Raw genomic sequence first — 26,234 nt, forward strand, 5'->3', positions numbered from 1 at the left:
CAAATGATCACCTCTGGGCCAGCCATGTAGCCCCCATCTTGCTGTCAATAATCATTTCCAGGGGCTGTAATTGTCTTCCTTCCCCCTGTACCACCCCATCACAGGACACAAATTGTTTTGCTTAGTTTAGATAGCTGTGACTAAACTAAGTGCCAATTGTCTTTTAAAATATCTGTTAATCAGCACTCAAGATTGTTCCTACAAAAATGTCACTCCCTCACTCAATTTGCATGTGCCCTCCTGAGTAGGAGAGAAAGAGCTGAGTTAGAGGCAGCCCTCTGGGACCTGCACAGAACCCTGTCTGCTTCCGGGAGTGTGGAGTGTGTGTCTGATCTGCTGGTGGGAAAAGGAGAAGAAATGCTGAGAGACTCACTGCCAGGGGCTGGTATCAGGCCATTTTCACAGGGGCTGTTGGAGGGTTGACAGCACAGCTCTACTGGACCAGGGAGGGTCCCAGCCAGCAGGGCCTGCCCCTCTGAAACTGTCCCTGTCCCTGTCCCTGAGAGGCCCCACTGAGTGTCAGATGGCACATAAGAGATTTCCTTATGCGTTGGCGTGAAGGAGATGATCAGTTCCAGGAGGCCCCTCCCCCATGCAGAAGAGAAGAAAATGGAAGAAACCGGGTTCTCAGAGTGGCCTGCGGATGAGTGCCGCCTTGTGCTGTCAGTTCCCTTCATCTTCCAGTTCTGGGTGTACCTAGTATGGTTTCATCAAACTGCCGAGGCCCTGGAATTGAGGGAGGATGCTGAAGGGTGCCAGGCCACAGAAGCAGTAGCAGGAGCTGCAGCAAAGAGCTAGTGTGTCTCCAGCGTCAGCTTTTGGGCCTTGGTGGCATCAAAGGAGACGTACACAGGGCCACTGTACTACGGATGGGATTCTTGGAACAAAAGTTTGAATAATTGATGATGTGGAAGTGCTATGCAAAAATTCAATTCAACCTGCAGTTACCAGGCATTCATTCTGTGACAGGCATTATTGTGAGGGTGGCAAGGAGACGGGGAGTCTTTGAGGGACTCAGAGAAGAGCAGGGCATGGTGTTCACCCACAAGAGATCTGAAGACTTTCAAAGTAGTTGGGAAAACAGACATACAACTTTTTTCCCCTCCCCACAGCTAGTTGAGGCAAAAGACATATAACTTATACAGTGACAAAATACTACTGACTGTTACTGACACATAACAGCCTGGGCTGGGTCACTGGTGAGAAAAAGGAGGATTATTGCTTTTGGGGCATTCAAGTCCTGTCCATTAACCATTTCCCAATCCCATATTTATACATCCCATTTTAGACATATTAAGCTGAAGATTGATGTGACATACCCAAAGACACTTAAGGTTGAAGCTGAGAACCTGGGCTAGAAATATAAATCAGGATGGGCTGGGAGCGGTGGTTCACGCCTGTAGTCCCAGCACTTTGGGAGGCCGAGGCGGGCAGATCACTTGAAGTCAGGAGTTCAAGACCAGCCTGGCCAACATGGTGAAACCCCATCTCCACCAAAAATATAAAAAATTAGCCAGGTGTGGTGGTGCATGACTGTAATCCCAGCTACTCGGGAGGCTGAGGCAGGAGAGTCACTTGAACCCGGGAGGCAGAGGTTACAGTGAAAGGAGATCCTGCCACTGCACTCCAGCCTGGGTGACAGAGCGATACTTTGTTTCAAAAAAAGAAAAAAAAAAAAAGAAAGAAATGTAAGTCAAGATTAAAGACAATGGGTGAGATCAGCAAGGAGCATGTGTGCAGAGAAGAGAACACCAAGGAAGGCTGCGTGTGGTGGGAGGTGGCCGGGGGGCACAGAAAGAGGCGGCGGAGCCAAGGAGATAGGGCGTCGTCTGAATGGTGATGCTGTATCAACAGATGTGAAATTCCCAGAGGTGTGAAACACAGCAGATCCTTTACAGCACGATGACAGGACACAGCATGAGCCTACCTCTGCCAGGTGAGAGGAGCTTTCTGCAACCTGTGATGGGCTCAAGGATGCTGACCATTCATCCGCCCATTGGGATAGCCCAGGCTCTGAGCTCAGCACTCCACCCGTCACTGCGATTGCACTAATCCTCACCCACCCTTGCAGGCAGGTGTTACTGTGGGCACAGAGAAGTTTGGTAACTTGCCAGAGATCCTGTGTAGGAAGCCAGGTCAGGAAACAACCAGAGTCTCTCTAACAGCCCAGGCCTTGAATGAACACCGGCCTGCTTCAGAATACATGGCCCGTGACGTGTTTGAATTCACAGATTCGCTGGACAGGTTCCCTATAGGGCCTGTGAGGAAATCTGGTCTAACAGAATCCAGAAAGACAAATTTCGCTAAACAGGTCAAGCCTGATACTGCTGCTACGCTTCAGCTGTGTTAAGCCACTCAGTTATCAGACCTGCTTCTCCTTTCATGATTTTAGTAACACAGGCCTCTTCCTTGGGCCCCTGTTGCTCCCACCATCTCCCAGGTTCTCTTGTACTCAGGGTTTAGTCTTCCCTCCCCACTACTAATGATGCATGTGCCTTACTCTCTGATCATCTCTCCTAAATCTGCTACTCCTCTGCTCTTTCTGTGCCTTATCTATCCCTGCCGAGTCTAACATGCAGATTTTGGTCATTCCAAAGTCATGTATAGATCTAATCACAGGGCTCTCTGCTTACCAGCTGCTACTCGGATAAGGAAAGCATGCCAACATGGTCCTCCTTCTTCATGCTGGCCAAGTCAGCATCATTATTATTACCTAAGTTTATTTCTAACACATCTCAATATCTTCATGCACTCCCTCTTGATAAAAGTAACTGAGCATAGCACCATCAATACCATCAAATCTGTCATTCTCTTCCCCTTTCTCTGGGTGGGACAGGAAGCCAGGCTGCTCTAGGAAATCTTCCCTAACAAGCAAAGGGGACTTCCCTGTCCTCTCGCATGTGTGATCTGAGCTTGTGTGGATCCCAGAGTGGGCATTCTGGACTACTTGACCTTGCCTATCTCTCCTTCACACCCTCTCGTCTCTCCCTCCTACCACCAAAAAACTTGCATCGTATCTCCAATCTCCAGACATACTTTTGAAACCATTTATCTATCTGGTGTGTTTATCTGTATCTAGTATGATGTGAATATGTGATTTGTATGTGTGTCTACCACTGTTTTGGTCAGTTTGTATTTCTCGTGGGTACAGTTCTATGTGCTCATGTATGTGGAACATATGTATACTGACACATGGACCTAGCTCCAAATGATCTGAAAGGAATATAATTGTAATTGAATATTTGCACAGATATACAACATACACATGTGATGGCTGGGGGAAATGCATGTGGGATTTCAGTCAGCATTTTATTAGAGAAGGGATGTCATTAGTGCTGTATTAACAATGAATCAGCTGATTTGTGGGTCACTGTCAGTGACTCCTTTGCAAATCACACATGTAAATATTTCTGTCTGTGGTCTGATGAACATGCAGCGCCACAGTCTGGGAGATGCTGAGCCATGCCCTGTGTAGGCAGCATATGAAAAGAACTGCATGATTTAAAAGATGCTGACCAGCTTAAGGAAAGCAATTTGAAAACTTCCTAAAAATCTAGTTTGAATGAACAAGTACAATCTTTACAGTTTTCATTTTGTGTGTGTGTTTTTTCTTTTAGAGACGGGGTCTTGCTATGTTGGCCAGGCTGGTCTCTAACTCCTGGGATCAAGCAATCCTCCTGCGGCTCAGCCTCCCAAAGTGCTGGGATTACAGGTGTGAGCCACCGTGTCTGCTGGCCCCATTGTTTTAAACCCTGATTCGAAAATCATACATTTAACTCATTACCTGTCTTGTTCCTTTTACGACAAACTCAAAGCTTTTATTTTACTAAAGTATTTGGGTTAATCTTTTGCTTTTCTGTCATGCTCTGAAATATGTACAATAACAGAATCGCTCAAAATATTATCTCCGTTAAATGTTTTGTGGCTTTAGGGAGAGGTCTAACAACATGCGGGAAACAAGAAATCAAGCGCATACAGGATTCATTTATAATCTCTCTCGTTGAGTAGAAGTCCGCATCTCTCGATATTGTCTGGTTACCTGCATGAAGTATTCTAAAGGAGGAAAATAGCTCAAAGAGGACATTCATGTGCACTCTGGCTTCCAGTTGGCCATTTGAGTAAGTGATCGCAATTAACTGACGAGCGGCAGGGAAACACTTCCTGGAATTCTCATCTACAGACAAGAACAAACTGGGGCGGGGCCCATCACCTTCACCTACGCGCCGGGAGGGTGGCGGCCTGGCGGGCGGGGCCGGGCTCGGGCCGTGACGCCGAGAGGTGCGGGGCGCGCGGCTGGGAGCCTCGCGCCCCCGCCCGGGCCCGCCCCCATCCCGCCCGCATACAGCCCGCATCCCGCCGGGGAAGCGAGCCCAGTCCAGCGCTGCCCGTTCAGTCCTCGCCCAAGATTTAAAGCCCGCAAATTTTGTTCTTGAGACCAGCGACTTTAGCTCCGATGCGGGAAGGAAAGCCGACCTCCGATTTGGACATTTAAAGAGCTGGGCTTGGACTTCGTGAGTTTCGCTCTAAACTGCCCTTGAAATGAAGCTGGACTTGGAGGTAAAGTCACTGGGAAGCTGGCCTGGGGCGGGGTTTCCCCCTCTTCTCGTATTTTAGAAACGGACAGCGGCAGTGCAGCCCTAGTTTGCTGTAAGTTTCCTTACTTTGTTACTGAGGCCCCCAGAGCTCCAGGCATTAAGTGGTGTGACCAGAAACCTTTTAACAAGACCCGCCTGAGCCTGCGTTAGAGCTCCCGCTCGGAAAGTAAAAGACCATCCTAATCCGCGGCGCTGCGGAACCGGTGTCCCGTGTGGGAGGAACCGCGGCGTTCCCTGGGCGTAGGGCCCGCGAGGCCAGCACAGTCTGCCTCTTGGCGGAGCGCCCCGGGCCGGTGGTTCCGCGCGGAGTTAGTCTGTGGTCAGTTACGTGGTGAAAACACGGCTGTGCCGCGGCCGCATCTTGCCGCGGCCGAGGCCTCTCTGGGTGGGAGTGTTGGCTTCCTTTCCGGATCGCTAAATGGGGAAAGTTCTGGCCGCTCGGCGGGATACGTCTCCAGGCCACGGATGGTTCGTTCTCCGTGCCGCGGCCCCGAGCTGGGCTCCCTGGGTCTCCGGCGCGGGCTCCCGGCATTGGGGGCTGCGGGCCGCCCCCTCCGCCCCGCCCCCGCCCCGCCGCGCCTCCTCGGCCGAGCGGCTCGCGGTCTCCGGCGCGGGAGGCTCCGAGTCTGCCCACTCCGGGCCGAGCGAGGTCTCTGGAGGGGAAGAGTGGCGAGGAGGTGAGGGCACGCCGGCCCTCGCCCGGCGGGTGGCGCCAGGACTTCAGGTGGGAACGCGCGCTTGGGCCGGGGGCGCGCGGCTGGCGTGGACACCGGATCGGGGCCCGCCGCCCTGGCCCGGACCGCGCACGGCCCAGCGCCGGGAAGTCGGGAAGCCGGGAAGCCGGGGAGGCCTCTCCCACCGCGGGCCCCGGCAGCCCGCCCTCTGAAAGCGCGGCGGAGAAGGAGGCTCGTCCCCTCCCCGGAACGCCTTTGTTCCCTCCGGCCTGCCCGCGCGGGTGGCCAGCGGCTGGGACCCAGGCCGGGCCGCCGCCCAGGTGCGGCAGGTAGGCTCGGGGGCCGGGCAGCTCCGGTTGGGGCGGCTTCCCGGGGCCTGCGGGTCCCCGTCCCTGAGGAGCTCCGGCTCCTCGGTGGCGGGACAGGCCCGTGCGCGGGAGCCGCGAGGCGAACGCCGCGCCCACCAATTCGGTTGCCGGCCGGGGGCCCCAGGCTTGCGGCCACCCGCCTCCGGCTGGAGGGCTGAATTCGAGTCGAAAGCCCGTGTCGGGCTGGAAAGAAGAAACCGCCAACCTGAGAACGCTTTCGGCGAGTTACTGGCAGGGGAAATGGGGACAGGGAAGTGGGCAGGCGGGGAGACTGCAGCCGCAGATCTCCCTGGCGGGGAGGTCGTGGCCACTCTTTCCTTTGACTCTGCCTCATTTCATTTTGAATCCTGATGTGACAGAGGCAATTGCTTGCTTGGATACCATATAGGTAAAAGTAACAGTTTTCAACTCGACTCTTGACTACACCCTGTACATTCTTGGCCGGTGTTGGTTTTCTTAGGTTATGGATCATGTTAAAGGGACACCGATGTGGTAACCGCACAGTGGCTGGTGGTGGCCTGAGGCTCATATTTATGGTAATTATCTGATGAAAGTACATCCATCAGAATTGGATTTGTGCCTCTGTGCCTTTATTTTGGGAAACCTTGCCTGGTCCGTGTGGGGGATGGGAGAGGAATGTGAAAAGCCGAAGTTGACCCAGAAAAGGATGATTGAAGGTAGTTGTATTAAGTGGTGGCACCGAAATGATCCCACCCTGAACTTTCTGAAAGGGTGATTAGTGATCAGCAGCTGACGTTATAACTTTCTCAAAATAAATTTACGGTAGATTTTCTATCTGGTCACAAGTGAGGAGGTGAAAGCTGCTTTTTGGGGCCAACTCTTTGCTTTTAAAGCAAGCTAAACGCAATACCAGAAAGGTTTCCATTCTGTACTTAACCTGCTTGTCCTTCTCACTCTTCCTTCTCCTCTCGCACACGCTCTGAGCATTGACTGAGCACTCTGAGGAGGAGGCTGACTCAGGCTGACCCTTCCCGGCCCTGCAAGGCTCTAAGGTAGAACCAGTGTTATCACAGGAAAGGCCCAAGCCAAAGCTCAGAGCAGCTGTTCCTGAGAAAGTGGGAGATGAGGATGAGTAGGAGGTAGAGATGCTTATAACTGCTCTGCCCAGAGAAAACTCAGAAGGTGCAGAAGAGTTTTCAAAATAAAGTGCAGGCCCCATCAAGTAAAAAATGAAACATTGTATTTCATTAAAATGGTGATCAGTTTTCTCTTTTCATAAAAGACATTCAAATGGTGAGATTGTAAAAAAAAAAAAAAAGAAAAAGAAAACTTTCTGATTCTCAAAAATAGAACAGCTTGAATAATAACTCATGGGTTTTGAAATGGGTCATCTTTTAAAATGGGTCACTTTGGCTAGAATCATTGCACTTGGTGACTTTCACATTGTAAAGGGTCCAGTTCTTTCTGAGGCCCAATTGCACTAGAATCTGCATTTCAGAACACAGGAGGTATCAGGAAGAAACTGGGAGAAATTCAGAAGGAAATTGTCTCTTCTCGGAATAACAAAATGTCCCCTATTCAGGGGGAATTTTATATATGCTGAAGTAAATAGATCTCAGCTTTGAATTTTTATAATACATTATGCCTTTTCTGAAGTATTTCCATAGCCATTATTTTAATGCATTGTTAGAATAACCTTGTAAGGAGAGGAATTCATTGTATCTGTGTTCCAGAAACTGAGGCACAGTAAATTACAAGAGCTCTGCCCTTTGATATCGAATCTCTGTGAGCGAAGATGTAACCAGAACAGTGTAAATCTAGAATTACTTTCCTTACGGTATGCAATATCTAATTATTATGTATTAGTTTACATATATATAGGGGATGTAAGAATCTTTATATTTAAAGGATAAGAAACTTGATCAGGTGAGATACAAGATTTGAATAAAAAAGCGATTTTTTAGAAACATTTTAATTCTACAAATTCAGTTGCTGGCTTTGATATGTAACTTATTCAGATTTCTCTTCCATAGAAGGCTTTAACACTAGAAACCAGTTCTCTACAAAAGAGAATGTTCTACCAAGTGTGTAGGCAACAAAGCCCAAAAGTTCAAGTTCAAAATACTGTTCTACAGCCTAAGATCCACCTAATATTTCAGATTTGACTCTTTTGCTCCTTTCCTATAACTTTCTATAACTTTTTCATAGTGCTCTAAGCAAAGTAAGTTCAAGGATGGACTCACCTCAAGTTTCCTTCTCTTACTTTAGAGGACCGTATAATCTTATACCTGTGTCATCCTAATTGAAATGTATTTTAAGTGCTTGTGGGAACCATGTTCTTTCCTGTCAAGAATAACGGAAGACCATTATTCCATTAATGGAATAATGGGGAACATGAGAAGGACCATATTCAGTCAATTAGGGATGATACTTCTGCCTCAACAGTATTTGCGATGTGTTAAATGGCCCTTAGCCATCAGATCAGTATTTTTAAAAACTCCTACCTAATTAATGTTTTTTGAGAAGAAGCATATTATGAGTATAGCTCAGTATTCTAAAAAGAAAAAAACCTGAAAAAAAAAATCAGCCATCCATTAACTAACCCATCCTGGTAAAGCTACACGAACTGATTCTAGAGAAAGGAAATTTGCACAGATGGAACATCTAATCTGGACTGACATTGTCAACAAGTTATCTCAAATGATCCTGAGAAAACACTGGTAATGGTTTAGAGACAAGTCGAGCTCATGTGACTAGTAAATGGAGAGGCACAGTATACATCTACTTTTGTTGGCATTTAAACACTCTCGGCTTTTTTACTCTCTTTCACCACCATCAGGTCCAGATTCCAGCTTGCACTGGAATATTTATTGACCCTTTGATAGAAGATCTACACCTGAAACATCTCTGAAGTCTTTTTAGCATCCTATCCTGCCCATGGCCTACTACACAGTATGTGATAAGTTAATGTTTGTTGAATTAGTTAAATATACGTATTAACCTACTTTCAGGGCTGCCCGCTGTAATGCCTAGAATAGGGCAGGCACTTAATAAATGGTAGTTAACTTAGACTAAATGTTGATCCACCAAGACAGAAACATGTTACATATACCTCTTGTTTTACACCATCTTCTACTTTTTGTACCTCTGTGTTATAAACCCTCTATCAAGTGTTGTTTCTAAAGACAATGTCCAGAATGGGACGTAGGAACTGCCACTGGACAACAGGCAGACACTGGGTTATATCGTCATCCTGTTTCTGAATCCTGGTTTTTCTTATTATTATTCAACCACAGCTAACCTTTCCGATCTCCTTTTTTCCGTTTTTTCCCTTTACCCTAACTTCTAGCCAAACTAAGTGATTTGACATTTCCCCACTCAAGCCACAACTTTTTCTCTTATGTGCTTAAAAAAAATTCCTGCGTAGTCTCTCTTGGAATGTCTTATTCCTTGCTCCCTCCACTTCACCCGTTTTGTTTTTTTTTTTTTTTTTTTTTTTTGAGACAGAGTCTCGCTCTGTTGCCCAGGCTGGAGTGCAATGGTGCCATCTCGGCTCACGACAACCTCCGCCTCCTGGGTTCAAGCGATTCTCCTGCTTCAGCCTCCCGAGTAGCTGGGATTACAGGCATGCTCCACCACACCCAGCTAATTTTTGTGTTTTTAGTAGAGATGGGGTTTCACCATGTTAGCCAGGATGGTCTCGATCTCCCGACCTCCTGATCCGCCCGCCTCGGCCTCCCAAAGTGCTGGGATTACAGGCATGAGCCACCGCACCCGGCCCACTTCACCCTTTAAGCCAGTTGAAATGCTCCTTGCCCTACTCCTCCCTTCTCCTTTTCTTTCTCCCATCCAAGTACTAACCAGGCCCAACCCTGCTTAGCTTCTGAGATCAGCCAGGATCAGGTGCATTCAGCGGGGTATGGCTGTAGACTTCTCTTTCTGAGCTGTGTCTTCCTCCTTTCCTCCCCAAACCCACATTTGAATTCTGTTCTAGCTCCTGCTCATTTGCCACCTCTCCCACAAAGCCTTCCCCAGTTTCCATCTTCTCCCTGCTTCCCTCATCTCAGAGGAAAGCTCTTCATTCACAGAGCACCTGGTTTGGGGTCCATAGTTTGTTGTCCCTCGGTATCCTTGGGGAATTAGTCCCAGGACACCACCCCCCCGCCCCCGATATCCATGCATGCTCAAGTCCCTTATATAAAATGGTACAGCATTTATATATAACCTATGCAATATTCCCATGTACTTTTTTTTTTTATTTTTATGTTTTTAGAGATGGGTCTCACTCTGTTGTCCAGGCTGGAGTGCAGAGGCATGTAGCCTTGAGCTCCTGAGTCAAATGATCCTCCTGCCTCCGCCTCCCAAGTAGTTGGGATTACAAGTATGAGCTACCACACCTGGCCCATGTACTTTAAATCATCTCTAGATTACTTATAATACCTAATGCAATATAAATGCTATGTAAACAATTGTTACACGGTATTGTTTAGTGCATAATGACAAGAAAAAAATGTGCATGTTCAGTACAGACACAACCATAAATTTTTTTTTCAAATGTTTTTGATCTGTAGTTGGTTGAATCTGAGGATGCGGAACCCATGAACGTACACGGCCAACTGCATATGGGTTTCTAATAACAGATTCGTGGATGAAGCCCACCCAACATAATGCAACATTTCAAATGTATCTTAGTCAGTTTTTCTGGGGCAAAGCCAGCCTAACAAATCTCAAGAATGTTTGAAAAATTCTAGCTTGAGTGAACGTTGTTCTTCTAGTGACTCAGATAGAGCAGTCATTGTGTCTGAGGAGTCCTAGTGGGGTGGCAGGGGTGGGGCTGGGAGTAGTGGCTATTTGTAGCCTGTTTTATATCACATTAAAGGGCTGGGTATGCATTTTAGGCAATAATTCTTACTCTTATTGATAGGAGAACTTGTATTTTGTATTCATCTACCTTATGATGGATAACTGGTTTACATCTCTTCATCGGGTTTACTTCTTATGTGTCATTTTATGAGCTGACTTTGAATATCTTCAGATTTTCCCTGCCTTTACACATGAAAACGGTTTTGATACAGCTTTTTCATTAGAGAATGGCAGCTTTTCCAGGCCAGGGTGTCTGTGTCTGACTCCTCGCCTTTCATTTTATCCAATACTTGCTTAAAACATCCTCCCTGAGTCCGGTACTTTGTTGCCTCCTCTCCTTCCTTCCACCCCACCTCTTTTTATCACCCTCCTGCGACTTTGGATCTCCATCCTTGGAGTCCCTGAATCTTTTTTGTGGTTGAAAGACTACACCCAAAGGACACAGACTGATGAGGTCACTTCTGCCCACTGTCTAGTACTAGTGAGACCAAGAAGAAGAAGGAGGGAAAACTGAAATGGAAGGTTTGAAAAAGAGTGTGTTAGTGAAGGAAGTAAGAACAGTGCTAACAAAATGCAGCAAAACAGAAATGACTTCACACTTCTGGCAGTGAAGCAAATTCTCATCCATCTTGGGTTGCTTCTCTTGACCCTGCCCACCTGCTCCCCTGCCCTCCCCTCCTGATGAGAACTGCAGGAACACCTGTGCCCATGCCAGGGAAAAAGGGCAGGTGAGGAACACAGGGATGGGGCTGGGACTCACAAGCTGCTCTAAGCTGCCACAGGGTCTGGAATTTGTTGACATTACATGGTTAACTCGGTATCTCGATGCCTCAGTATCTTCTGCAAAATGTGGAGGGAGATCCTTTCTTCCTCAAAGGTTGTTGTAAGGCTTAAAGAGCTACCACATTTGTAAGGCATTTGGAACAGGGCCTGGTATATAGTAGACATACCCATGGTAGTAACTGTTGCTAGACTGGGTAAAAGGAGAAGTTTCTTAAGTAGGCAAGAAAAAAACTGACAACAGTTATATTTAAAAGAGCAAGCAACCGTGTCAGCCCAAACAAGTGTGTTGCAAGAATGAGCACAGAGGGCCAAGCTCAGAAAAGCGAGTGTTTGACCTCTCTGAGACCTCCTTTATATGTCAGCTTTTTTATTTGTTTCAAATTTTGCATAATCAAACTGGTTACTGGGAATTATTGAGTTCATATAACTTCCCTAAAATCTAAGAATAATCTATAATCCCATGGCACCAGTTCCATTAATAAAGACTTAGGGCCTGTCTTTACCCATTTGTTCATTTGAAATTCCCCGTCTTTACTTCCCCCATAACCAGGAAACAGATCTACACCCATGTTTAACTTATAAAGAGATATAAGTGAGTTTACATAGGTGGAGATCTTGTACCTGGATTCACATTGTAGGTTTTATTACCCAACTTTCCCCTCTGTCCCAAAGCCATGATTGCCAAAGTGGCATTTAAAGTCTTTGGACTAACACTGAGTCAAGAACTAACTCTACAAATGTATTCTCTGCAGGAAGATAAGTATTCCAAATGGCTTCTAATTGTTGCCCATGGCTTGAAATAAAGTTCCATATAGCTAAAGCCCCAGCACAAAAACACTTGAAGACAGCCATTAGGTAGAATTTTTTTCTTTTTTAGAGATCTTATATTGGAAATGTAACAGTTGCAAAGATATCTAATGTTTCACCTTAAAATGTGAGTTATAAATTCACATTTCACATTGCCTCCTTCCTCCTTGAGCAAACAGACTAGGCAATTAGTACCAAATAGTAACTAGTATATTTCTTAACACCGATTATTGTAAGTAATTTATTAAGAAAAAATCTAGGAAGATCAAATTATAGCTTTTCCAGTAAATCTGGGGCTTTTTATTCCTGATCTCTCTCAACAAGGCAGTTTGGCTTCTGAAGATTGGTCCTAGCTATACTTAACAGGAAACAGATGACGAGAAGAAGCCAGGAAAAAAAACTTGGAATATAGAACAAAATGCAGCATAAAGATGGTACAGAAGATTTTATCTTTCTTTCCTTTAGTTATGTGTGGACAGGAACTAAAAACTCTCCCACGTGGGACTTTATTAAGTAATAAAAGTTTAAATGTAAAAGATATAAAGGAATGAGGATATAAAGGAAATTTTTTAAAAAACTGTGACTCACCGGAGGAGCCTTATATAGTCTACTTTCTAAGCATATCACTTTTAAAGGGATCATTATATTTTCATGATGCATGGGGATATTCCAAGTATTAAATTGATTTTTTAAATGAAGAAAATTATCAGTTCAGTCTTGTTTTCTATGTAGGTTTCACTACAGTATTTTATTTCCCCAGCAAGGAAAAAACCAGAGCTAGAACGGAATGATTAAATTTCTTAGTTTTCTTCTAATCTGTTAGTCTTTCCATTAAATTATACTGCCTTCTTATATAGAATTTCTGGGTTTGTTCTTGTTTTGGCAACAACTGAAGTAAGAGAGGATGATTTTATGGTAGAGGTTTGATTCCATTCTAGATTGGTGTTTTTCAGCTATGTAGAACACAATCCATTCATGGTTCAGACAACCGTTTTAGGAGGTTTTCATGTCCAGCATTAAAAAAAAAAAAAGAATAGAATTGGGCATTCATATATATATATGAATATTTATTAATAAAAGTTTAAAAGATATAAAGGAATGAGGAAGGTATATATATTATATATATATACCAAATTAAAGTATCATAATACTAATTCAAGGATTAGTATTGTTTTATGATACTTTATTATATACACTAAGGGTTAGTCTTGTTTTATGATACTTTAGGTTGGTATACATACATATACTAAGAATGCAGACATGTCCATGGAAGTTGGCAATATTCAGCCCCCAGCAGGCCCCAGTCAGCAGGACAGGGATTAGGGGAGTCAGGTGAGGCAGGGCTGTATAAGTGCAGGGTTGGAGCCTGTCTTGGTTTACAGTTTTGACATTTTGTTCATTGTGGATTTTTTTCAGTAACTTTGATTTTTTAAAAATATTGCATCAAAATATTATACTGACTACGGAGTTTTTGGTACCCCCTTAAATTGTGCACCTAAAATAAGTGGCTCCCTTGTCTCCCCCTAGTCCCGGCCCGATCAGTATGTTTTACAGAGGGAATGGTGAGTGTTGGGGAACTAGGGAGCCCGTGAGGAGGCGGCCCAGAAGGGGAGGAGGAGCTGATGGTGTGTCTGATGTCTCCTCCTTTCTCTAGGAAGCAGACAGGAGGTGAAGTCTTCAGGGTGGGGGGGACAGAGCCTGGGAGGGGGAGATTTAGCATGGCCGCTGAAGAGACTGGGAAAGGGAGAAGGTCCGGGACAAGTTCAGGAACAGTCACGTAGCACTGAAAACTGCTCAAAGCTAGATAGTGCCATTTGTGGTGACGCTGCCTGCCTGGTAAGTTCCATTTCCCCAGCAGCCCTGGAGGTGTCATAGGAACAGGAAGATGGGAGGGCGCTGGGGTCTGGGGTTGTTGGGGTGGGAGGGCAAAGGTGTCCAATGATTCTGCATCTGAAACGGGGGAGGTGTGTGAGGAAGAAAGGTCAGGAGACTGCTGGGCAGGGTGGGGTGGCAGAAGGTTCTCGATGAATATTTAGAAGTTGCAGCTGAGGAGTGAGTGTACTATAGAGTGAGTATCCTGGAATTTGAGGTCTCAGAAGAAATGCAGTTCTCAGTGAAGCCATGTAAACAACTTCCTGGCTGATAAGGTGTCTTGAGTGTTGGGAGATAACATGATCAAAATGGTATACACACCATAAGGTGTCCTTAGACTTGAGTGTGGTGTAAGTCTACTGAATAAAATGCAGAAATACAGTTCACTGTTGCTTTTCTTCCTGGAAATTGCCCTCCCCAACCTCAAACCAGCTCCCAAGTGGGGCAGGGGCCATCTTTAGACCCTCCTGTAGCACCCAGCACAACCCTAACTATATGGTCAATGTCTCTCTTCCCCACTTAGAGCTCCAAGACCAGAGCCTTATTTGTCCTGCTTACCCACTCTACCCATTTGTTAACCCCATCTTAATTTTCTGATGAATGAGCCCTTTTTTCATTGACTCCTCCTTTCTCTCCTTCTCCGGAGTTTATTTTTCCTCCAGGCCCATTGCTGTCTCTCCACCTGGAGAGCTTATCCACATTCATGAAATTAGTCATCTTCATGCTCAGAGTACCCACCTGGATCTCTCCAGTCCTGTCTAACTCATGTTAGATTATTACCCCCTGGACATCTGTACCTTCTTGTCTCTCCATCGCCTCCAACTCAATGCGAGTCTAAAATCAAATACAATCCCCTTCACTCCTAACTCAGGAAACCGGTTTTCCCTCCCTTGTTGGTAATGCTTGAAATTAGCTCTTACTTCTCTTCTTCCTCCTTTACTCGCCATCCCAGGTCATTCATCAGGTCCTGCTAGGTCTTTGATTTTCTTGAAAGGGCCTTCTTTAGGCCTTTCTTCCCTCCCCATTTCCACCACCCTCGACTAGGCCTTCCTCACCTCATCCGGCATCAGTGTGAGCCCTTGAGAAACCAGCGTCCTGATCTTCAGGCATTCTGCATTTCACCCCATACCACCATTGCCAGTTTAATCCCTCTTGCTCAAACTTAATAAATACTGAGCAAGGGAGTTACTATAACAAACGAAACCAGAAATTTCTATGACTTCCTGCTGCTTTCTGTACCCCCCTAAGACTCCTCTACCTGATTTTCAAGGTTCTCCATAAGCAGGTTCCCACCTCTCTGCTTTCAAATCTCCTATCTGCCATACCCAGTTCTTGTCTAAAACAAAGATTGTTCCTACTCCTGCAGCCACCTAAATCCTAGTCATCCTCAGGCCCTCCTAAAATCCTGACTAATCCAACCCCCACCGATTTCTCTACTCGTCCCAGAGACTTTCCTCTTGTGCCTGGGGTTGGTGTCATGCAGATTAGTGCTGACACACTGTACCTTACCAGGATTTGCCCATTGTTGTCTGTGGGAACTATGCTTTCATGTGGGAACTACGAGTCTTGTCACAAATAGAGTATAAATGCTTTGAGATTGGAGACTGTAAAATACTTCTTCATGATCTGCCACTGTGTCTGGTATAAGAACCCGCAGAGTAAATACTCATATACTTGTAGGATTAATTGAAACAACTGGAGACTGAGGTTGTTTAACTTGTACTTAAAAGTGTGGACCTCCCCATCTTGATTAAAACTTCAAAACGGATAGCAGGTTTCACATATTATCTCAGCATCACAAAAGTAGACTCAACAAAGAAATGAGTTGACAGCAGGGGTAAGGTTTACAACAATCAGGGATTATTGCAGGGAAACTTGTAGCCTTTGGGTGTTCTAACTAGTTTTTTCCCAAAAAGTTTAAAGAGCTCTCTTGTGAAAGAATATTCTTATGAGTAACTGAGGGGCACGGCTCCTGGACTGAAAAGTATTTGGGATCTGTCACCTCTTTTCTGATGTTCGTACTTCTATTCTTTATTCTTCTGACTACCTCTATTAGAAAAGATAATACTAAGAATACCTGTCCCTTCTTCTCAGTCCAAATAGAAGCAAACCCAGGTTGTATTTGAGATATCTGCATATTTTCTTCTAAGCAATTCTTTGTCCTCTTCTCTCCCATGCTTTTTCTATTTCCTATTTTCAGCAGGCTCTGAAGTCATTTATAATTTTTACTGCCCCTCGGTGACATTACATGGATATTCATCCCTGATTTGCAGATTAAAGCACCGAATCAGAGTGAGGTGAGGGTTGCCCAAGGTTACACAATAAATCTGGCCCCAAACAGGGGTAACCCTTGAGTTTCTAGCCTGTTGATTGGCCACTGACCCGTGCTGCAGGCACACAAAGGAAGCTGCACCCACAGCAGTCTGTTGTGGATGGTTGCTGAGCTGCGCATTCGGCATTGGGCTTGCTTTGTTTCCTGCCAGGCCCAGCATTTTCTTATACCAGATCGGCAGGCTTGTGGGCTTCTTCCTAGGTCCCTCCCCTGCACTCTGAATAGGAAAGCTGGAAGCTGTTCTTTAGAGAAGCTTTAAGACGCCGTAAGAAACCAGAAGAGTGAGCGCCAGTTGTATGTGCGTGGTCTCCATCCGCAAAGCCGGAGCTGGGCGCAACAGTGTTGACTTGTAATTGATCAATTTAGATCGGGGGCAGGCCGGGGGAGGGCAGTGCTTTTGATTTAGGCTGGGAAAGGCCTCCTAGTGACTACGTTCAATTTGGAGGAATTCAGATGTTCTTTTGTTATACAAGTGAAGCTGTGTAATACAAATGAGGAGTTTTACCTTTCCTAAATCTTCCCCTTATCGTTCCAGTATTGTCAGTGAGATCTGGTTGTGATTTATGTAAATGTTGGCTAAAAAATTCAGACTACTGAGGGGGAGAATTCTCACGTTACAGCTTCACATGCTTTGCTGAACTAAATAAGTAGCGTGGGATGTTGGCTTTGTGACAGGTCTTTTGTCATTTTTCAGAAGCATTTTGACTTGTTGATGTCAATTTGGAACAGCTGAAAAAATACAGGAAAATAAGATAAATACGTACATGTTGAGGGTGGGGACAAAATGAAGGTTCTGAACCAGCTGCCGGCTTACAGTAGCCATATAAGCAGCAGCAGCAATGCACCAACCTGGTGAGTAATAGGCCTGATTCACTGGAGAGATACTAGCACCTTTAATGAGTCAGATAGATGCACAATGGGTGTGGGAGCAGTTGGACTTGTGGGCAGAAAGTCTAGCAAGAAGCTCAGACTTGCAAACAACTGTAGGACGTGCAAAGCAAGCTGGCATTGGAGCTTGCCGGGCACAGCTGCTCAGGAATAGGCAGCTGGTTTTCCCTTTGATCCCTGAGATTCCAAAGGTTACTCTCCTCTTTGTTCCCTTCCCAGGGTCAATTAGAGTAGAAACTGCAGATGCTTTTCAGTTGAGAATTTTCCTAGAATTCTCAAAAATGTGTATGCTGGCTTAAAATCTGCCATCAAGAATTCTACCTTGCTTTAAGCCTCCAGTTCCTTCCAGATGTATGGTGGAGGAGGCCAGAGGGCCCTTGTTTTGGGGCTTCAGAGGATGGTTGTTATCTGGATGAGCACTGTGGAAAGACTGAGAGAGCAACTGAGAGAAAGTGGGCCCCTGAATGAAAGTGATTTTGCAAATTTTAGGCAGATGCCACCATCAGAAACTGATATTTTCTGACGTCCTTCTCACCTTCCTCTAGAGCATTCAGTCCAGAAATGACCAGCCTGTCCAAAGGGGGAAATTACTGATATTGACCTGTTCCTTAGAGCAGTGTTTCAGTCTTTTTTTTTTTGAGATGGAATCTCATTCTGTCACCCAGGCTGGAGTGCAGTGGCATGATCTCGGCTCAGTGCAACCTCCACCTTCCTGATTCAAGTGATTCTCCTGCCTCAGCCTCCCAAGAAGCTGGAATTACAGGTGTGCACCACCACACCCAGCTAATTTTTGTATTTTTTATAGAGATGGGGTTTCACGATGTTGCCAGGCTGGTCTCAAACTCCTGACCTCAAGTGATCCTCCTTCCTCGGCCTCCCAAAGCTCTAGGATTACAGGCGTGAGCCACCATGCCCGGCCTTCAGCCTTTGTGATATTAAAGCACAGCAACACATTTCCCATTACACCCCTGAACACACACACACATAAAACCCAAAAGTTTCACAAAATGATTCTTGCTCTTACTACTCTCAGTACACTCTGCATTTAAAAAAAAAAAATGCTGGTTGTGGCTTCCTAAGTGGTGCGTGCAGTTTTCAAATCAATGCCCTTGGCGATAAAGTGTGCCCTATACTGATTATCTCTGGACAAAGTCTGAATGGGGCTTGGCTCTAATCTCTAGTCCTCATTGGGCATTTTACATACCTGGCCTTTGCCTCCACCCTGATGTGGAGTGATCATGGGGGTGGGAAATATAGCTGGATCCGAAAGCTCTGAAGTGGGGATGGAGGTGTCACAGCTGAGGCTAGGCCCATTCTGCAGGGCACTCAGTGTGTACAGTTGGTTTTCTATCAGGGGTCAACCGGCGGGGGGACTTGAGAACAGATCTCTGGGCACAAAGCAGGGCCTTTGCCCTGGGGCTTGCTATGTGGCTCAGCCTACACGGCTCTCTCCCTGTCAGTCCTGTCCAAAGCCCAGGAAACTAATGTACCACCCCTGAGGAAGAGAGCCTACCTTTCCATCCAAGGAAGTGTTTTACCTGTGGTAAGCACGGGGGACAGAATTCTTGAGGAAGGAGGGTGCTGCGTCCCAGTGGTGGAGGAAAAGAGAGGACCTGGCGTAGGCAGCCATGGCATGGACCTCATCCGAGGTGGCACCTGGCTAGGGTCCTGACCCCCAATCCTTCCCCAGTAACCATCACTTTGAGTAAACAGTGGCTCCACCCCCGGCATGGTTCTTTGCACCAACATTTGGGGAATGCCTACCAGGGGTCACACACTGACCTGGATGCTGAGTGTAGGGCGTCCACAACATCGTGCCTAAAAAGTCTCTGTATGGGGTATAAGAAGGTGCTGGGGCAATACAGATGAGATGAGAAGCATCTTTCAGGGAATGGGTTGATCCCAATTCAGGCTTCCCAGAGAAGGATGTCTGTAGACTTCATGTTAGCAAGGGAGGAAGGGTAGCGAGGCCACAGGACTGCTGGTGTAAAGACCAGGGCATATGAAATGGCAAGTGTGACTGTGCTTTCAGCCAATAATTTGGTATTGTCAAATGATGGGACCAAACAGCTGGAGAGGCAGATCCTAAAGGGTCCTGTGGGCCAGGCTGGACTTCATCTTGTCACTAACTAATGGAGAGGCTCTGAAGGAGTTAAAAGAGCTCAGTTTGTCTCGTGGTTAAATCCAAGTTTTACAAAGGTCACTGACTGTAAAGTGGAAGGTGGGCTGGCCAGGGGATCATCTAGCCTGGGTGAGAAGTGATGATAACATGCAGGGGTGAAGAGAGATTTAGAAGAAGTGATTCACAGGATTAAACATTTAGATAATGGAAGTGGAGAAAATGGGGGGGGCGCGGTTCCAGATTTCAGGCATAGATGAAAGAAGTGCAGTTAGGCACATGTAAAGAGAAACAGGAACAGCAGGTTTTAGGGGAGAAGATAACAGAATGGGTGAGAAATGACACTTGAGTACCCTAGTGTGCTAGGTAATGATCTGTCTACTTCCCTTCATTTGTCATGTATATTCCCATTTAATTTGCATAAAGACTTCGAGTTAAACGGTCTTACCCCAATTTGTCAAATTTCTGCGTTAGATGCATGATATGGTACAAGAAACCGTAAGTGGCTAAGGCGGCATTGGTGTTCAGATTGCCTGACTACAAAGGCAGTGCTTGTTGGCTACATTCTGTTGCTTCCCAGTTTAGAACATGATACATTGAGGCGCCTGCTGCATTTCCAAATAAAAAAGTACAGAAAGAAGGTGGCTGTATAAATCTGGGGCTCACAAAGTAATTTTGATTATTGAGAGTTTGCTTTCAAGGAGCAAACTGTGACTCCTTGATTATGAACCTTAATTTAAAAAAAAAGAAAAAAGAAGTCTTACTCTTATTCCTGCCTTGTCTGGGGCAAGCCTTAATGGATTTTTACTGCTGTGAATTTTCTTTTCATTGAAGATTTTGCCTTGATCTATGTATCTGCTTTCATCCTGACCATATTCAAGTCAGTATATTCATGAATGTACCTGTTTGTGAAATTTGAACTTAAGTATACACGATTATAGCCGTTTGGGAAGTTTTTTTTTTTTTTTTTTTTAAGAGTAGGAGTAGAAAAAGGTCTCTGTACTCTGAATGGGAAGACAGTGTAAAGCAATTTTTTCCCTTTTCCTGTCCTCCTTTAAAAAAAATAAACAGCCGTATGCCTCTGCTAAATACTAACTGCCTCATCACCTTTTGTGCAGACAGGGCAGGTTACATTTGGTTTTAAGGAATCAGGAATATGTTTCTTTCCAGCACCTTAGTAACCCACGCAATTGTGATTCTTTTCTCTTCTTGACTCTGATAGGTGGCATGGAATGTTCACATGGGAGAGCCGCATGAGGCCGCCCACCACGCTTCCTGAAGGATGCCCGTGTGGAAGAATTTTGACGTGCCAGTGTCCTCGTTCTACAGGGTGTTCCGTTCTTCCGCAATCTCAGAAAAATGGGACTAAAAGAAACTAGTTTGTAAAATAAGAAGACTTCCATTTTTAATGACCAACATGTATTAAGATGGACACCTACTCTACGAAACACGAAGTTCTATGGTCTGGAAGAAGCCAGTGCCTGTTTAAAACCGATCCTAACTAAAAACAGACTTGAGTGGATATGAGAATGTTGGTTAGTGGCAGAAGAGTCAAAAAATGGCAGTTAATTATTCAGTTATTTGCTACTTGTTTTTTAGCGAGCCTCATGTTTTTTTGGGAACCAATCGATAATCACATTGTGAGCCATATGAAGTCATATTCTTACAGATACCTCATAAATAGCTATGACTTTGTGAATGATACCCTGTCTCTTAAGCACACCTCAGCGGGGCCTCGCTACCAATACTTGATTAACCACAAGGAAAAGTGTCAAGCTCAAGACGTCCTCCTTTTACTGTTTGTAAAAACTGCTCCTGAAAACTATGATCGACGTTCCGGAATTAGAAGGACGTGGGGCAATGAAAATTATGTTCGGTCTCAGCTGAATGCCAACATCAAAACTCTGTTTGCCTTAGGAACTCCTAATCCACTGGAGGGAGAAGAACTACAAAGAAAACTGGCTTGGGAAGATCAAAGGTATAATGATATAATTCAGCAAGACTTTGTTGATTCTTTCTACAATCTTACTCTGAAATTACTTATGCAGTTCAGTTGGGCAAATACCTATTGTCCACATGCCAAATTTCTTATGACTGCTGATGATGACATATTTATTCACATGCCAAATCTGATTGAGTACCTTCAAAGTTTAGAACAAATTGGTGTTCAAGACTTTTGGATTGGTCGTGTTCATCGTGGTGCCCCTCCCATTAGAGATAAAAGCAGCAAATACTACGTGTCCTATGAAATGTACCAGTGGCCAGCTTACCCTGACTACACAGCCGGAGCTGCCTATGTAATCTCCGGTGATGTAGCTGCCAAAGTCTATGAGGCATCACAGACACTAAATTCTAGTCTTTACATAGACGATGTGTTCATGGGCCTCTGTGCCAATAAAATAGGGATAGTACCGCAGGACCATGTGTTTTTTTCTGGAGAGGGTAAAACTCCTTATCATCCCTGCATCTATGAAAAAATGATGACATCTCATGGACACTTAGAAGATCTCCAGGACCTTTGGAAGAATGCTACAGATCCTAAAGTAAAAACCATTTCCAAAGGCTTTTTTGGTCAAATATACTGCAGATTAATGAAGATAATTCTCCTTTGTAAAATTAGCTATGTGGACACATACCCTTGTAGGGCTGCGTTTATCTAATAGTACTTGAATGTTGTATGTTTTCACTGTCACTGAGTCAAACCTGGATGAAAAAAACCTTTAAATGTTTGTCTATACCCTAAGTAAAATGAGGACGAAAGACAAATATTTTGAAAGCCTAGTCCATCAGAATGTTTCTTTGATTCTAGAAGCTGTTTAATATCACTTATCTACTTCATTGCCTAAATTCATTTCAAAGAATTTGTATTTAGAAAAGGTTTATATTATTAGTGAAAACAAAACTAAAGGGAAGTTCAAGTTCTCATGTAATGCCACATATATACTTGAGGTGTAGAGATGTTATTAAGAAGTTTTGATGTTAGAATAATTGCTTTTGGAAAATACCGAATGAACGTATAGTACAACATTTCAAGGAAATGAATATATTGTTAGACCAGGTAAGCAAGTTTATTTTTGTTAAAGAGCACTTGGTGGAGGTAGTAGGGGCAGGGAAAGGTCAGCATAGGAGAGAAAGTTCATGAATCTGGTAAAACAAAGTCTCTTGTTCTTAAGAGGAGATGTAGAAAAATGTGTACAATGTTATTATAAACAGACAAATCACGTCTTACCACATCCATGTAGCTACTGGTGTTAGAGTCATTAAAATACCTTTTTTTGCATCTTTTTTCAAAGTTTAATGTGAACTTTTAGAAAAGTGATTAATGTTGCCCTAATACTTTATATGTTTTTAATGGATTTTTTTTTTAAGTATTAGAAAATGACACATAACACGGGCAGCTGGTTGCTCATAGGGTCCTTCTCTAGGGAGAAACCATTGTTAATTCAAATAAGCTGATTTTAATGAAGTTTTCAACTGGTTTTTAAATATTCAATATTGGTCTGTGTTTAAGTTTGTTATTTGAATGTAATTTACATAGAGGAATATAATAATGGAGAGACTTCAAATGGAAAGACAGAACATTACAAGCCTAATGTCTCCATAATTTTATAAAATGAAATCTTAGTGTCTAAATCATTGTACTGATGACTAAAATTAACCCACTCCTCCCCAGCAAGGTCTTATAAACCACAGCACTTTGTTCCAAGTTCAGACTTTTAAATTGAGAGCATTAAACATCAAAGGTATAATATCTAAAACAATTTATTTTTCATCAATAACTGTCAGAGGTGATCTTTATTTTCTAAATATTTCAAACTTGAAAACAGAGTAAAAAAGTGATAGAAAAGTTGCCAGTTTGGGGTTTAAAGCATTTTTAAAGCTGCATGTTCCTTGTAATCAAAGAGATGTGTCTGAGATCTAATAGAGTAAGTTACATTTATTTTACAAAGCAGGATAAAAATGTGGCTATAATACACACTACCTCCTTTCAGTACAGAAAGAATTAGGTGGTGTCTACTGCTAGGGAGATTATATGAAGGCCAAAATAATGACTTCAGCAAAAGTGACTGAACTCACTCTAAGACCTTTGACTGCAGAGGCACCTGTTAGGGAAAATCAGATGTCTCATATAATAAGGTAATGTCGGAAACATGCAAAACAAAACTAAAAAAGATTTCTCAGTATACACAACTGGATGATGATACTTACAGTTTTTAGCAGGTAGCTTGTTAATGTTTACAGAAATTTTAATTTTTTTCTATTTTGAAATTTGAGGCTTGTTTACATTGCTTAGATAATTTAGTATTTTTAACTAATGTCAAAACTACAGTGTCAAACATTCTAGGTTGTAGTTACTTTCAGAGTAGATACAGGGTTTTAGATCATTACAGTTTAAGTTTTCTGACCAATTAAAAAAAGTAGATAAAAGCATATTTGACCAAGCAACAAGCTTATAATTAATTTTTATTAGTTGATTGTTTAATGATGTATTGCCTTTTGCCCATATATACCCTGTGTATCTACACTTGGAAGTGTTTAAGGTTGCCATTGGTTGAAAACATAAGTGTCTCTGGCCATCAAAGTGATCTTGTTTACAGCAGTGCTTTTGTGAAACAATTATTTATTTGCTGAAAGAGCTCTTCTGAACTGTGTCCTTTTAATTTTTGCTTAGAATAGAATGGAGCAAGTTTAAATTTCAAGGAAATATGAAGGCACTTCCTTTTTTTCTAAGAAGGAAGTTGCTAGATGATTCCTTCATCACACTTACTTAAAGTACTGAGAAGAGTATCTGTAAATAAAAGGGTTCCAACCTTTTAAAAAAGAAGGAAAAAACTTTTTGGTGCTCCAGTGTAGGGCTATCTTTTTAAAAAATGTCAACAAAGGGAAAATAAACTATCAGCTTGGATGGTCACTTGAATAGAAGATGGTTATACACAGTGTTATTGTTAAAATTTTTTTACCTTTTGGTTGGTTTGCATCTTTTTTCCATATTGTTAATTTTATACCAAAATGTTAAATATTTGTATTATTTGAATTTTGCTCTTGTATGGCAAAATAATTAGTGAGTTTTAAAAAAATCTATGGTTTCCAATAAACAACTGAAAAATTATCATGAGATGTGTATTTAAACTTTTTCATGAACATTGCTTATATAATCATTCCTTCTGTCTTAATGTACTACATGGTCTTAGCCCTGTTCCTATAGGATTATCATGTTCTCTGCATTATAGAGCCACCTAAGATGTACTTTTTGTTAAATGACTCATGCTGGAATATCTGGATGGGGAGATGTTCTTTCCTAATGTAGTCATGTGCCACAAAATGACGTTTCGGTTAATGATGGATCACATACATGATGATAGTCCCGTGAAATTGTAATGGAGCTGCCCTATACAGGTGTACCATTTTTTATCTTTTATTTCAGATTTTTACTGTACCTTTTGTATATTTAGATGTGTTTAGATACACAAATACTTTCCATTGTCTTACAATTGCCTGCAGTATTCAGTACAGTAACATGCTGTACGGGTTTGTAGCCCAGGAGCAATAGGCTCTACCATATAGCTAGGTGTCTAGTAGGCTATTCCATCTAGGTTCTCGTATGTATAACCTGGGATGTTTGCACATCGATGTGGTCACCTAAAGATGCATTTATTGGCCAGGCGCCATGGCTCACGCCTGTAATCCCAGCACTTTGGGAGGCCGAGGCAGGTGGACCACCTGAGGTTAGGAGTTTGAGACCAGCCTGACCAACATGGTGAAACCCCATCTCTACTAAAAATACAAAAATTAGCCAGGTGTGGTGGCACACACCAGTAATCCCAACTACTCCGGAGGCTGAGGCAGGAGAATTGCTCGAACCTGGGAGAGGGAGGTTGCAATGACCCGAGATTGTGCCACTGCACTCCAACCTGGACGACAGAGCGAGACTGTCTCAAAAATAAAACCAAAAATGCATTTCTCAGAACTTATCCTCATTGTTAAGCAATGCATGACTATAATCTGTTAAGAGAGGGAAGAAATCACCTGTAGTTATAGCGCTTTAAGATACCATTTGAAAAGGTTACATTTTCCTTTTCTTTGGCACGGTTAGCTGTCTGAAATACAGTCAATTTTAACCCTAATCTCTTAATATCAGGAATGCCCTTACACCTACTTTGGAGTGTTTGGTGCTTCGATATAGTTGCATGTAATGTGCTCTCATCTGTTTTTTACCTGATTCCTGCTCAGTTCTTCACATGGCATATTGTGTAACTCAATCTATATTTAAAACTTGTAAGCATCCGAATTATTTGGTTATGGTAGAACTTTTTACTTGCAAGTTGTGGTAGGAGTGTTTGTAGTTGGTACTAAAATGTGATGACTTGGAAGAATTAATTAATGACCTATATTTGGGGACTTTAATTGGATGCTATAGCTGCAATGAGAATAGAACCAGAGAACTCTTGATATGCAAGGTTATTCATTCTGCGATAATGAGATGAATATTCGATGTCTCTTTGAGTCAGTTTTCCTTCCGATCACTTCTGCATTCTGCAGTGACACAATCCTTAATCATAGCTTTCATTACAATATTCCTTTACTCCAGACCTCAAAGACTCTTCACTGCTTCCAGCATCAAATCTAAACTCTTCTACCTGGTTTTCAAGGCCCTACGTAAACTTTTCCTCCTTCATTCCTTATAGCTTTTTTTTTTTTTTTTTATCACCGCCACTATTATCTATCACAAATGTCAATCATGACCATATCTTGCTTAAGTTGGTTTCCCTTGCCAAGAACACCGTTTTTTCTATACCTGTTGAAATTTTGGAAATCCAATTCTACCTCCTCTCTTCCCTTAAGCATCTCTTCCTTCCCTCCTCCCCAAATTTATATTTAGTCACATATATTATCGTACTACCTACTAATCATTCCATGTGTTTTTTTACGAGCTGTAAGTTCTGAAGGCAACCATGCCTTGTACAGTGTCCA

The 26,234-nt window shown here is 43.5% G+C and overlaps 2 protein-coding genes across 10 annotated transcripts in view; one reads left to right on the plus strand and one right to left on the minus strand.

Annotated features, from left to right (window-relative positions):
• Positions 1 to 26,234, minus strand: part of MCF2L2 (MCF.2 cell line derived transforming sequence-like 2) — a 249,958-nt gene that overhangs the window by 69,450 nt on the left and 154,274 nt on the right. The gene's annotated exons all lie outside the window — the stretch shown is intronic.
• Positions 4,260 to 24,372, plus strand: B3GNT5 (UDP-GlcNAc:betaGal beta-1,3-N-acetylglucosaminyltransferase 5). Of its 7 annotated transcripts, XM_063806422.1 has the most exons (5): positions 5,615 to 5,857; positions 6,098 to 6,173; positions 7,332 to 7,435; positions 8,438 to 8,550; positions 20,485 to 24,372. In XM_063806422.1, the coding sequence occupies exon 5, from the start codon at positions 20,786 to 20,788 to the stop codon at positions 21,920 to 21,922; it is 1,137 nt and encodes a 378-aa protein (XP_063662492.1). In that variant the 5' UTR covers positions 5,615 to 5,857; positions 6,098 to 6,173; positions 7,332 to 7,435; positions 8,438 to 8,550; positions 20,485 to 20,785; the 3' UTR covers positions 21,923 to 24,372. The 7 variants fall into 7 exon arrangements, with proteins under 7 accessions (XP_016797857.1, XP_016797854.1, XP_016797856.1 ...); XM_016942366.3 differs by lacking the exon at positions 6,098 to 6,173; XM_063806421.1 differs by having other exon boundaries at positions 5,616 to 7,435.

Source organism: Pan troglodytes, chromosome 2 (assembly GCF_028858775.2).
Source record: "Pan troglodytes isolate AG18354 chromosome 2, NHGRI_mPanTro3-v2.0_pri, whole genome shotgun sequence".
Classification (NCBI taxonomy): domain Eukaryota; kingdom Metazoa; phylum Chordata; class Mammalia; order Primates; family Hominidae; genus Pan; species Pan troglodytes.

Bases quoted from the DNA above. Each gene is read 5' to 3' on its own strand.
- B3GNT5 (XM_016942368.3), top strand. From the start codon at position 20,786: ATGAGAATGTTGGTTAGTGGCAGAAGAGTCAAAAAATGGCAGTTAATT.